General features: G+C 29.4%; 1 protein-coding gene across 1 annotated transcript in view; it reads left to right on the top strand.

Annotated features, from left to right (window-relative positions):
* Positions 1–1,774: 1,774 nt before the first annotated feature.
* The window catches only part of stw (straw), a 176,798-nt gene continuing 163,533 nt past the window's right edge, over positions 1,775–15,039 (top strand). Inside the window, exon 1 of the mRNA XM_065513470.1 lies at positions 1,775–1,908. Coding sequence (XP_065369542.1) covers positions 1,797–1,908 — 112 coding nt within the window. The 5' untranslated portion in view covers positions 1,775–1,796. The remainder of the gene's footprint in view (positions 1,909–15,039) is intronic.

A 15,039-nucleotide genomic window follows, 5' to 3' on the forward strand; every position in this document is an offset into this window, starting at 1 on the left:
GAAATAATAAAATCAATATCATCTTTTTGGTGGTGGGTATAAAAATGTTATCACTACTAACCTCATATGATAAACATAAGCTTAAGAGATACTAAAAGAAAAATCTCTTCTAAATCTCAATTTTCCAAGAATGAATTTTCTCTCCAACCTCTCTGCAAAAGCAGCATTTTCTTAACATTCATTTCTTCCAAAACATCATCAAATCTCTGAGTATTTGAAGCTAGTAGCGCATAGATTTCGAATGTTTTACTCATATTTGTATAGATTTAGTTGGCTTGACTCCACTTTATATATCGTACATGTATTACCTTGTCTTTCCCCAATTCAAGTGGTGGCAACTGCGTTAGTTGCTGCTGCGTCTGCGTTTGCCACACCACTAAAAAGAAAAGAAGTACATACCACCAATAACAATTACAACAATAATAAGAAAAACATGAAGAAAAAAAGCTTTTGTTTTCAATAGCATAAAACGAGCGTAATAATGTGATTGCAGCAAAAGCAGCTAATAAAATAAAATATGAATGAGTGAATGGCTGCTGGTGTGGATGGAATGGCATGGATTGAATTGGATTGGCTTGGATTTTTATATGTTTTTATAACTCGCTAAAGTAAACGCTTACGTTTAGCAGCAGCAGCAGCGGCCGCAATAAATGACTTAACCAGGGATTTAATATCATATTTATTTGTCGTTGTTGTTGCTTTTGCTTTTGTTTATTAACAATAATAAAAACAGAGCAATAGCAATAACAATAACAACAATCAAACATCATAGCCTGTTTAAATAACAACTTTTTCTCTGGCTCTAAAACAGCGTTTTGTTTTTGTGATTCATTTTCTTTATAACTTTTTACGTAGTCTTAGAGTCTTGTGAGTTTTTTTCTTTGTAGCTGTAGCTGTTTGTATCTGTGTGTTTCTTTTATATGAATATTTTATTGTTGTTGTTTTTGTTTATAAAATTAAAAAACAAATCAAACCAAACCAAAGGCATAAATGTATCCGTTACTGTTACTCTGATTTTTGTTACTGCCTCTGTTGCTGCTGCTGCTATTGTGTTTAGCTGCGGCCGCAGCAGTTTCAGGCGTCAGCCTCACTTTAACGCCAACTGCATGCAGTTGGCCATTAGATAGAGCTCTAATGTTTTACGTGGTGGTGGTTTGCTTCAATTCAATTCGTTATTTGGAGGTTCATTCAGAAGGTTTTATATATCCGTTCGTTTAACGTTTGGAATTCAGTTTGGTGCTTAAACGCGGGGCGCGAATTTCGTTCTCTGGATAAGCTGAAAAACCGTGGTCTGGCGTTTTTTCTTCTACACACATTGGATTATTATTAATTATATTTTTGTTTGAAATTAATTTAACTAAAGCAACACAACCAACAAAAATTGTGCACTCCAAAAATATATTAACAGAAATACAAAAATACAAAAAAAAAAAAAAACGAAACAAATTTTGAAATTAAAATTTTCAACTTGAATGGTTACATGCATAAGTTTTTAACCATTTTTATTTTAATAATATTTGTTGCTTACCAGCAGCAACACACCACTGTAGAAAATAAAAACAGTTTCATAATTAAACTGCAACTGTTTTTTGCGAAATAATTGTAAAATTCATTTGTTTAAACAAGAAAAGAAAAAGCAGCAATAAAAAACTAAATTTATATTCAAAGTGTTTATTGGAAAAGCAGGCAAAAATTTTTTAATAAATTATAAATAAAAATAAAAGTGATTTTGTTTATAATTCAAAAAGTAAATATCTAAAAGGATTGTCCAAAAAATTATAAAAAAAAAATACAAAATGTCGGTAAAGTGGACATTCAATCTACTGCTAGTAGTGTTCTCTATATTTGTGGATTTACAATTGACAGCTGCAGTGCGTGTAGCAGGGCAACAGCCTCAACGTTTAAAAGGTAAAAAATAAGGAAATAACTAGTGTTTGAAATATAAAAAGGATTTAAGAAAAAAAATTAATAAAAAGGACCTTTCAGAGACATTTTAAAAGAAAATATTATTTAAAAAAATCCTTGAAACCAAGAAAAAGGACTCGTTTTATTAATCCAAATATTTGGGCCAAATTTGTAACAAAAAACAAAGCAACCCAGCCGGTTTAACAAAAGTTAAAAAAAAAATAGAAACTTTATCAATTTAAACAAAATCAAAAGAGCTGAGAAACAAACTCTCGAATTAATTAAAAGTTTAAAAAAATTGTGAAATTTAAATTAAAAGATTTGTTAAATCTCCAAATACTCGCATATGTTTTAAAAAAAATGTGTCACAAAAATGATCAGTTTTTCGATTACAATTTTGTTTAAACAATTTGTGAAAATTTTTGTTTTATTCGACTCTTTAAAAATGCTGCAAAAATAATCTTAAACATTAAAGCCAGAAAATCCTGAATCCTGTAACAAATAAATAAATGTCAAAATTATGTTCAAGATAAAAATTTATACGATATAGCGAATAAGCATTTTTAATGGAATTCAAGTGTATTTCAAGCCTTGAATTATAGTCAAACAATTGAACTACAGTTGCATTACTCTTTAATTCAATAGCATTCTCCAGTCAAATTTTTCAAATATTTTTCAAGTTTAAAACATAATTACGATTGCACTCAAGTCAAATTCCAACAAAATATTCAAGTGCTTGAATATTTGATGCTTATTGTTTATTAGTATTATTGATTCATTATGATAAAATTGTTAGTGTTTTTGAAAAGAAAACTTTGTCTTGACAACAAACTTCATTTATTGTTACGATAAATATTTGTCAAATGTAGACAGAGGGAGGTAAACTATTTAAAACTTATCAATAAATAAAATCGAACAAAATTGATCTACATATGTTCATACATATTGAATTCACCTATCTAGTTGTCATTTATGGTTTAAAAGTTTATATTCAAAATTGTGTTTATGTCTTGTGTCTTTCTTATACCAGAGACGTTTGAAGATTATTATACAAATACACTTTTATTTCACTAAAAGTTTAGAGTCATGAATTTGAAATAAACAAAAGACCTATTGAATTAATATATTATACTTTGTCATTGTCAAAAATTCCTGTGTTTCCAACACTAATAATTCAGAAAAGATCTTACTAAACAAACAAAAGATTTAAGAAATAAAATTCATAATTCAAACTCTTCTGTTCTAGTATTAAACAAAACTTCTTTAAAATTCAAAAAAGGAAAAACTGGTTATTTTTCAGTTAAGCAATCTAAATCAAAAGCAGCATCAAATACATTTTTTTAGAAACAAACTGAAAGGAATTAGAAATGACTGGAATTATTAAAAAAATTCTTAAAATTACACTGATCATTTAAAATATATTAAAGAAAAAATCTTAAATATTTCTCTGAAGATTTTGAATATCCTGAATAGTTTTTGAAGTAATAAAAATGCCAAAAAAAATAATCAGTAATCAATTGATATACAAATGGTTGTAGAACGTCAAAATAACCTACGGTTCGATATTACTTTTTTGAGAACTGTCATTTGTTTCATATCTATAATATAAAATCAGTCGAATTAAATATTCCTAGTTGCTTTCGTTTATGTCAGAAAATATTTATTTTTCTATTGTTTTTTTTTTTTACTTAATTGAAATATTTAGTTAAAAATATAAATCAAATTAAAAAATATAGAATCTTCGGTGATTTCAGTGAGTAGGTTCGTATCATTTTAATTCATAGTTCAAAAATTGAACTATATGATTTGAACTAGTTTATTTAGTTCAATCAAGTGAATCGTTCAATTGAACTAGTTCGTTCATGAACTACACAAGTCTTCTTTAGAATTCTTTCTATAACACTCTGCTACAAAATGACACTTTTTGTCAGAACTTGAAAAGCGATCTAATGGGGGTTGTAGACCTAGGTGAGGACATACTAAAACCGTTTTCAAAGATTTTGAAACACCCTCAAAATTTTGAGGTTAAAGGTCGTAGTACTTTAGTACCTCTAACTCACACATTTTTAGACCGATTTCAAAATTTTAAACAATTATGGATAGACAAAGAATTAAGCTTTCATAAAATGTATGCACAAAATGTATATAAAAAAAATTTCGTAAGTTTTTATAAACATTTTCGCTTAATTTTTTATTTTTTTTCGTAATTTTTCATATTCAACAATAGTTAATTTAATTTTTTTCTGTAAAAACTTATTATTTTTTGCACAGCGTTTTAAAGACAACTTTATATTTGAAAAAATGAGATATTGCTTGTTAAAATCGGTTTATATTTGCAAAAGTTATTAAACTTTTTTGAAAAAAGTTCGAACAAATTTACCTTGTAATTCAAAATTTTACAAATATTTTTTTTTTCTACAGTTTTTTGTTTATTTTTATTTATATACGCTGGAGGAGAAAATACTAAAAATGGTGTTAATTAAAAGTTGAATAACTTTTCATCCGATTTGAATAATTAAAACCATGTTTTGTTAAGAACTAAATTTCCTATGTATGTTGGTATAAATTTTTATAAACTTTCATATCAAAATAAACAATGAAAAGCGACTAAAATCAAAAATGTTGATAAATTTTGTTTTTCATTTAGATATTCTTAACAAAAACAAGTTTTCCAAGTTTTTTTCCATCGTAGCACCGTGTAATTAAGAAATATTTTAGATTTTGGTTATTGATAACTTAGAAACCTTCCCATCGGAACATTTCTTGAGATTTAATATTTACGAAACTTTCCCTTTAATAGCTCTAATGTGTGACCCCATGCATTGCATGTGTCTTCTTCTTGTAGAAACCACATATCACTGATGTCTTGTCCATTTAATTTTGCCCAAAAATAGCTTTACGCGAAAGTCATTGAACTTCACTTGGTGATCATTATTATTAAAGAAAAAAATACTTTTCAATCATAACTCCGGCTATAGTTTTGCATACTTTTCAAACATTGATCGTTCGAGAACTTTACCATGATAGACATTTAAACATTAATTGATATTTCGACATTTCCAGATCATAAAAAAGTATGTTTTTTAAATGGTACTTTTAAAAATATGATTTTTTAGAAAGGTACTCTTAACAAATTTCTCCTAAAATTAGTTTTAAATATAAATCATAGTATTATTCTAGAGAACCGTACCCTTTTTTAAGGTACTTATCTGCATTGGCTTGTACTTTTTCACATAAGTCATATAAGTGAAAAAGTATTTTCCTACAAAAAGTACTTTTTCAGAAAAGTACTTTAAAAAAAGAGAAAAAAATATATTTTTTTTTGGGAAGACACTTATAACAAATCAATTATTTTCAAAAAGTAAATTTTTAAGAGTTTCTCTCTATAAAAGTCATATTTTTAAAGTATTATTCAAGAGAACAGAACCCTCTTTTAAGGTTCTTTTCTGCATTGGTTTGGTACTTTTCCATATAAGTCTCCTTATGCATATAATTAATGGATTTTAAATAAGGGATATAATCAGGAATCAAGCTGGCAGTACTCGTTATAGATTTGAGTGGCTTAAAATCCTCTACTTCTATAAAAGCATTGGGGTTACCCAACCGCTTTCTTGGTATCATTTTGGAAGCATTCATCAACGATTTTAGCTAGAAATTGACACCTTTGGAACTAATGCTACACAAGCTAGAACAAGTTCTGGTAATCTACAAATATTATTCCATTTTCTTTATCTCATTGCAGAGAAATTATCTACGTAATGCAATTCTAAGTAGTTATTTGGAAAAATTAATACATTTTGTAGAAAAAGCATCCTAAAATATATTAAAAAAATCCCTAACATGTACATTTTGGAAGGTACAAATCACTTTTGTAAGCATTCATTAAAAAGGAACAACAAAAAACACAATTCAAAAAGCTCATTCAACCTTAAACGTCATTCAACAAAATGTGAACTATTGCTCTTATCTTCAATCGATTCAGCACACTTTTTTCTTGGAATACGTATACGGTTCGGGTATTCACCCATGCAACATTAAAGAGTTGTTAGAGTTTGAAAATCAAAAAGGGACTTTCTCACAAACAGAAGAGTTAAAAATGTTCTGATAAAGTATTATTCTAGAGAAAGTACTTTATAAAGTTTGAAAATTAAGTTTAGTTTTTCTTCAAAAAATGTATATCTACTACAAAAATAAAGGAAGTTGAAGTGAAACTTAATTCACGAAGGTAGTGATTAAATATATTTTAGAAATACTACCTTTAGAGAGATAAAATGGGGTAAAAACTACGTTTTGGTACTTTTTCGTACTATACTATTGTTCAATTCACAAGGTCTCTCTCTTGTCAGTCATAATGTCCTAATATTTCAGCATTCGGCGGCTCGGCTTAACCGACTCTTAGGCGTTCGGTGCAGGTCTCTGCTGGTTGATTACGATAACACAATAAAAATCGCATACAGAGTTGTATTATTTTAAGATACATTTTGCTTGAATGGCAATAACAACATTTTCAAACCATTGTGAAATATTAGGATATTATGACAATATGACATGATAAGAGACCTTGTGAATTGACATTTGAATTGAAATTTAAGCCAGACGGTACTAAAATTGGTTTATTATTCTGTTAAAGGTACTTTTTGAATTTTCTAAATATATAAACATAGAACTTAAATTCATGATTCGATTCGATTAATTTAGAAAATTCAAATAATACCTTTAATAGAATAAATAGGTACCAATGACTCAATTTTTGCTCCGGTCAAACTTAAATTTATAAAAGTTATTTTGGATTAATTAGTATATTCCTTAAATGGACAATTGATGGTATTATTTCATTCTTCAGATGTTACTATTTGAAATAGTACTACACATACAAATGTATTTACGAATTGGCTTAGTCTGTAAAGCAAACGTTCACATCAAATTTAAAGAATGTATGACAAAGATCATAGAATTCAAATTTAAGGTTTGAAAATTAATTTTATTTAAAAAAAAAAAACATTCTTTATTCTTCGTTGCCTTTAGAAAAAACATGATAATATCATTCGATTCTCTGTAAATTGTTTGAAATAACAGCTAAATAAAAAAACTCGTGGTTCTGTAATATTTAACTTAGGTTACCTTTCATTCAATACTAGTGACAACCTAGTGATTTTTATCTCGAGACTTCAGATTTATATAGAGACACATCCTACATCTGACATCCAATAATATTTAACATGCAAGAAATCTTCTTAAAATCTTTACTTTTTTTAATTTAAAAACTCATTAATTCATGTTGTCGTCGTCAGCAGCAGCAATTTCAATAACAGTGACATTTTATTATTCCAAAAAAAAGCTAAAAAAAAAAATTATATAAAAAATGAAAGTTTCGTTTTTCATAGACATTTCAATTGATAGTGACTGAATTGTTTTTGAAAATACTAAACAATACATGTACGAAGAATACAGAAATATATACATATTTATTCATTTTCTTTTATAAATGAATGAAAACTTTGTTTTGTTTTTCAAAAAGTTCATAAACGTTTATATTTCTATTATTTTGCTGGCATTATTGAACTTTTTGTGGCATTGTTTCTTTTCGATGTTTTGTCTTAGTTTTGTCTATGAAAAGGTGAATTGTGAAAGATTGTAATGAAATATTGGCAGGGTTATTTAAATATTTAAATTGTTGAGTGTTATATAACTTAATTTAAAAGGGATTAGAGAGTAAAAAATGTATTTAAAATCATAATTTATATTAGTTCCTTAATTAAGAGCCATTAAAAGTCATAAACAAACTTTAAACAATAATTGTCGGTGGCTAAAAGTTTTCGCTGGGGTTGGAAACAAAATGATTTAAATTTGAAACGAAAGTAGTTCAATAAATAATTCATGTAATGAAAGAGTTTTGAAAAATTGGTTCAAAATTTCATTTTTGTAACCTCTTGAACCTAAAACCTTGTTACTAAATAAGGCAGTTTATCCGGAGACTTATTTAAACTAAACTAATTTTATATTGCAACCGAGAAATGTTAAGAGTTGTTAGGTCTATAATTTTGTTTTGGTAGCCTAGTGTAATTTAAGATAATTTAACAATAGTTTTTTTTTATAACTACAATGCATGTTAAGAAAAATATGAATAATTCCTTAACCATATTCCATGCATAATTATGATTACTGTTGTCTGTATTTACAATATTCGTATTCGATTTTCAAACCAGTTCTACACAGATTTTAAAGTTATTTATTTCTTAATATTCGAGCGTGCTCCGTTAGTAGTTGCAGCATTAAGAAAATTTTTGAAATTTTTGTTTGTAATTCAATTAAATTAACTTATTATGTGTAATTTACAATTCATATACTTACTTACATACAGATGTATGTATAATTTTTCACAGCTATTTGTTTTATAATTATAAATTTTTGCTTTGATTTAACAAAAAAAATAAAAGACTGCCAGAGACCTAGAATGAAACATAAATTTATGTTACGGGAAATAGTAATTTAAATTAGAATTTATGCACATTCTTGGGGTTTTAAATTTGTTTCTTATTAAAGCTGCAATATAATTGCTTTAATTACTAAACTGGTTTACACAATGTTGTTCAAAAAAATGCGTAAATTATTATCAAAATGATTTTATTAAATAACAAGTCTGTCTGTATTTTCATAAGCAATGAATTATTTACACCAAACCATATTAAAATTATCAATTATCAATTTAAAGTCTCTGTAGGAATATTATTATTTGTACACAGAGAAAACAGATTCGTGATAGCAACCGAATTTGTTGCCAATCGAATGATTCTACCTTAGTGTTTTACAGTTCTGGTTACAACATTTTAGAAGGAGTATCAAAAGTTTGTTTGCTTTAACCGAAATTCTTCTTTATCAACTAACTTTCTGTTGATATAACCGAAAATAAGGCATATACTCAAGAAAACCGATACCACATCCAGAACTAGTCCTCTAATGCAAACAGTATACGTTATAGATTTGCGTTGCTTGAAATTGTCTACTTCGGAACAAGTTCTACGAAAGCGTTGTGTTCACACGACCGGTTTTTTGGTACTGCTAAGGAACCATTACTCCTTGCACATTAATGAATGGAATTTAAATAAGAAATGCACTCAAGCACAAATATATTAGTTCCTGGAACTAGTTCTCTAATGCAGGCATTACTCTCTATAGATTTGCGTTGCTTGAAATTGTCTACTTCGGGGAACAAATTCTACGAAAGCTTTGTGGTTATACGAACTCTTTCTTGGTATGGTTATGAAACCATTTCTATAATCAATGATTTGGAACTAACTCTGCAGAAGCTAGAACAATTTCTAGTTATCTGCAAATATATTCATTGCAAAGAAATTTTCTACTTAATACAATTATAATTATTGGTGTATGACTTAAGAATACGGGATTTACAGTAAATGACGTATCTTTTGAACGCCGTTTTTTTTAATAACTTATCTGTCATTTTGAAGAGTAAATATCTGTCATTTATTCTCACTTGGTTATTGAATATTATAGTGTAAATAACAACGTTTTTTTTGCTTTGAAAATTTTGGATTTTGTGCCAACAAAGCGTCATATGCGGGAAGTTTTGCTTTACTTCTTTACTTTAAAAAAAGTGACGCTAAAGCACACCGAAGATTATTGTGAATGTGATTCATCGGTTTCAATGAGCGAGAGAGGATTTGTTCGGTTTAGAAGTGGAGATTTTGACACGGAAGACAAAGATCGACCAGGCCAGCCAAAAAAGTCTGAATATTAAGAATTAAAGGCATTACTCCATGAAGATTGTTGTAAAACTCAACAAGAGCTTGAAAAATCATTGGGAGCTACTCAAGGAGCAATTTCAAAACATTTGCGAGCAGCAGGATTCATCCAAAAGCAGAGAAATAGTCTATCATACGAATTGAAGCTGAGAGACCTTGAAACAAATGTTTGAAGACCAAGAATTGGAGGCATTACTCCATGAAGATTATTGACAAATTCAACAGCAGCCTCTAAAATTATTGGGAACTATTCAAGCAGCAATCTCAAAACGTTTGCTAGCGGCAAGATTCATTCAAAAGCAGGGAAATTGGGTACCATACCAATTAAAGCTGCGAGACCTTTAGCATGTACGAAATGCTGTTTGAATGCTATAAAAGAAAATCACTTTTGCACCGAATCATTACTTGCAACAAAAAATAGATCCATTACGATAACTCGAAGCGTATGTGAAGCCCGGACAACCAGCTGAATCAACAAGAAAGCCATTTACCATGGCGCTAAGGTAATGCTCTGAATTTGGTGGAAGCAAAAGGGTCCTTTTTGTTATTAGCTGCTGAAATCTAGCCAGAACATCACAGTGAAAGTGCACCGAATGCAACTGATTCGTTTGAAGCGAGCTTTGTCCGAAAAACAAATCGTAATATTCCATCATGTCAACTCTCGGCCACATGTTGCACGTGTTAAAAACAATTTAGAATGAAGTGGTTGGGAATGTTTGATTCACCCGCCTTATAGTCCAGGACATGCCCTGTCCGACTACTATTTGTTTTGATCGATGCAGAATGCTCTCTCACTTTGGAACAGAGTGTCCGAAATTGGCTTGATTCGTTCTTGGCCTCAAGAGATGAGCAGTTCTTTTGGTTCGGAAAGATGGGAAAAGGAAGGCAATTTTAGGTCAGTTCCTTAAGAAACTTTTTTTCTAGGAATCGATGAGTAATTTATAAACAAACACAAACCGCCAAGATCTTGAGGCTCTCTGGGTGTAGAGCCTCTGGCGGGAATCGAAACCGCAACCCTCAGATTGATATCCCAGCATATTATCGCCTGGTCTATCGGGGCACCCATTGCTACTAGTCGGTTAAAAAGATACGAAAATTCTATATTTTCCCAATTTTCAGATTTTTAATGGATTAGTTTCGGTTTCTTAGAAGATGTTTAATTAACAGGAACTAACAGGAACAATAAAAATTCATGACCTGATTGTGAAATTATAAAATTTAAATATTTATTTGTCTATAACTAACTATGAGAGATAAATAGCAAACAAGCATGTTTTCATAGGCCTAATCGAGGGCTTTGATTTTGGTCGAATTATGCATGTCTCTACTTTGAGACCCCATTGAGCCGCCCTTTAAGTACTTGTAGAGCACGTTGCCAAAACAGAAACTTCAATATTCCTTTGCTATGTCTGTGTGAAATTTCATATCAATCGAATCAGCCAGTTGGAAATGACAGATTTATTGACACAATTTTAGAGCTAATACTACAATAATTGTATTAAATATTAGACCAATTTATAAGTAATTTAACACCTTTAATCTTTACAAAAGGCATTGACTTAATAACCACTTAATGGCTTTTAATTGTTAATATTTCAACAAAATATTACTTTACTTAGTTCTATACAATATTCATTTTAATCAAAATTCCATATGTGATTTGCCAAAATAATTAACTGCACTTTTGAAAACTTTATTCTAAATGAAAATATGCTTCATAAGAAGTAATTTTTCTCCATCATATGTTTCAATGAGTTAATATATTTCGCATTTTTTAATATTTTTCACACTTTTTAATCCACAACGATTAAAATCAGTAAAAAGTAGTAATTTAGTCAACCTGCTCTTTTTGCCTTGACAACATTTTTTGTGCGTATTTTTTTTCTCTTAAAGCTTGAAAAACATTTCATCGTCTGGTTGTAAGGTGTTAACAAAAAAAAACAACTTTACCAACATTTAAACTGGATCAAAGATAAAAAAAACCAAATGACTAAATATTTTAGTTACACTTACTAATCTAGTTTACTTATGAATACTTATAAGAATCCATAGATGATAAAAAAATAACAAGCAATAGATGAATGTAGTCGGCTGTGACTAGACTTAAATACCCTCCAGTTAAAACTAAAAACTGCACAAATTACAATATTTTCAACATTGATACTCATTTCTACACATGCAGGCGTTGCTTTTACTTAAACTATGTTAAATATTCAACAACAGCAAGCATTGAACTCATGTTTTCAAACATATAAAACTTATAAATCCTAAATTACAATTGCGTGAGCCAGTTCCAGTAACAGTTTTCCGAAACAGCTGATATTTTAAAAAGCAAAGTTACTTATTGTATCAATTATAGCAGCATTAGCTCTATTTTTTGCACAATTTCCTAACATTAAACATTTTTTTCGAGGTTTCGAGAATTTTGGTTCATAACTTTTTTTTAAATAAATCAGTTTTGTTAAAATTCAATACCAACAATTCTAGGACAATGCTCAACATTCCAGAAAATTTTCACTAACTTCGGTTTTGTAGTTTGAACGTAAATGTGATTTACACATACAAACTTAACAAAATTATCTTTGAATTTTAAAAGAATCCCTAAAACTAAATATGTGAATATTTCTTAAGTGTCACTCATGGAATGATAAACCTATAATAAATAACTTTATACAAAATACTTTAAAATATGCGTAATTTATGCAAAAATAAATGTAATTTATGCCTGAATACAAGCTGTTGCTAAAACATACCTACATAAGCATTCAAGCACAGTTTGCGTAAGTGGTTTTACGGAAAATCTTGTAAATAATCCACTAACAATTAGCTTTCAACTAATAATTTACAAGAATGTTGTAAAACAACTAACTAATAACAAGATGGAAATGCAGTAACAAATTCTTATCAAATTAAACTAAAGCAATAAAGTGAATTTGTTGCAAAACATTAATAGCAACGCCTTCTAATTCTATATTTAAAATACATATGCATATAATTAAGATAATAATAAAGTAAATAAATGAATGAATGACTGAAACAATTTGAAACATTGTTGTATTCATCAGTTTAAAACAGTGGTCGGCAGTTAAAGCTACCAGGGTCCGAACATGAAGCTGAAGACAACTGGAATATCAAATGAAATTCATTCATTCATCATCATTTGAAAACCAGAGAAAGGAAGTGCTTATCATGTTATTATAATTCATGTTCGATCTCTTTATAGCCACCACTGGTTTAAAAGCATGCGCCACAACATTATGAGTGTCAGCTATAAATTGTTAGCTTTCTTCAAGAAACACAAACTTTGATAAAACTTCATTAATTTGATTAATTAAGTGGCTTCATCATTTATGATAAAGTTAGGAAAGAAAAACCGAAACACTTTGGTTTCTTAATATTATTTTGTTTTGCGAATGCTCTTATTAATATCTTATCTAGCTGCTAAAGCTGGCTAGATAAAAGATTAATGATTGTTGTATTATAAATAAAGAAATATTTTGAGTGTTAAAAGAGGTTTTGTTTAATATATTAATCAAAAATCACTTGAAATATAAATAAATATTTTGCCAACTCATTATTGCTGAGTGTCAATTATTTAAGATGATGGTTTTTTAGTATTGTTAAATTAAGCTTATTAAATTAAATGTTAAATTATTTATTTTTTTTTTAACAATAAAAGTATTTATTTGAATTTTCGTCACATGCTTACCCATAAAACGTTTAAATGACCACCCATGTTAACCTGTTTATTGGCTAGCACAAGAAACATCAAATTATATTAATGGTTTTAAGCCACTAATTGACAACCACACTAATCTCTGGTATTAAAATAAATCACAGATTAAAGTTACAAATTTACTTGTTAAAGATAATTGTTGAAATCTTAAATGCTGTTGTAGCAATATAAAATTTGTATAATAGGTTTGTTTCAACCTAGTTGTTGATATTAAAACAAAGTCATTACAAGTACCGACGTATTAAACATAGGCTAGGTTAGGTTAAATAGGCAGCCGCTTTATGGAGACAGGAAAGAGAGCAGTTCACTTGAGATCAATCAACCTTTGAGTTCCCTGAAAATAAATATAAAAAAAGATATAAAGGAAAAAAGAGGGGGACAGTCAGATGAAATAAATAGGTAGAAGATGTGAAGAGGAAGGAGGTCAGAAGAAGAGTGGAGAGGAATATTATGCCCCAGTCAATTGACGGATATTAAGTCTCTTCGTGATATTATGTCTCTAAAAAGAGGGACAAATAGAAATGAAAAGAGCAGGGATCAGTCAGATGAAATAAAGAAGTAGCAGAATTGAAGAGGAAGGAGGTCAGAAAAAGAGAGGAGAGGAGAAAATTGTACACCAGTCAATTGAGGAATATTAGGTCCCTCCATGTTTATTCCCGTGTCTGGCTTGATTAGCCAATTGCTATTCCTGATAAAGGCATTCATGCACACTAACTACATGTCCGAAAGCTAAGGAAGTCTCTTTAAGAAACTAAGTCCCAGAAACCTTAGGTGCAAGTCATAAGTTCCTTTGTGTTACCTGAAAATAAATATAAAAAGAGGGACATATAGAAATGAAAAGAAAGGAAGGAGGACAGATGAAGAGAGAAGAGTAAATTATATGCACCAGTCAATTGACGGATATTAGGTCTCTCTCTTGGGCCAATTGCTATTCCTGTTAAAGGCATTGATGCACTCTAACTTCATATCCGAAAGCTAAGAAAGACTATTTAAGGAAAGATGTTCCAGAAATCTTGAGCGTAGATCTCATAATGCCGGAAGATGAAAAATGTTCTCATCATTCTCCTCATTTTGATAACTTCTACATAAGTCGTTATAGGGCAGACCAAGTTACCGCGCATGGCTGTCCGGTTATCACCGCCACTGCATTACTAAATTGTGGGCATGTCAGACCAGGAAGATATGTTGTCCGCCCTAGCACAGTGGGGCAGAATTAAATTTTTTTGGCATTTTTAAAGGGCTGATCGGAATCAAATTTGATGTAGGCGTAGACAAGGAGTATTCAAGTTTAACATAATAAAATGGACTCTACAAATGCTCCAAGGGTGGCGCTATGAGTACTCAAAATAGGGTACTTCAACATGCAACATTTTTAAACACGTGCCATTTTCTTGTTTCCCATTCGATTTCAAGGATTTTTATATTTTTGGAAAGCTCTCGGCTAGGTCTTGAAAACATGCTTGCGTGTGCTATTTATCTTCTATAATTTCCGAGGTATTCTTAGTTAGACAACTAATTTACCAATAATATACAAAAGACTTCAGAGCAATATCAACTATGGATCCAAAGATAAACGTTTTTCAATTTAAAAATTAAAAAAATAGTAGATTTTTGCTGGTTTTTTTGGCGAAAAGG

Source organism: Calliphora vicina, chromosome 5 (assembly GCF_958450345.1).
Source record: "Calliphora vicina chromosome 5, idCalVici1.1, whole genome shotgun sequence".
In the NCBI taxonomy this organism is placed as follows: Eukaryota; Metazoa; Arthropoda; class Insecta; order Diptera; family Calliphoridae; genus Calliphora; species Calliphora vicina.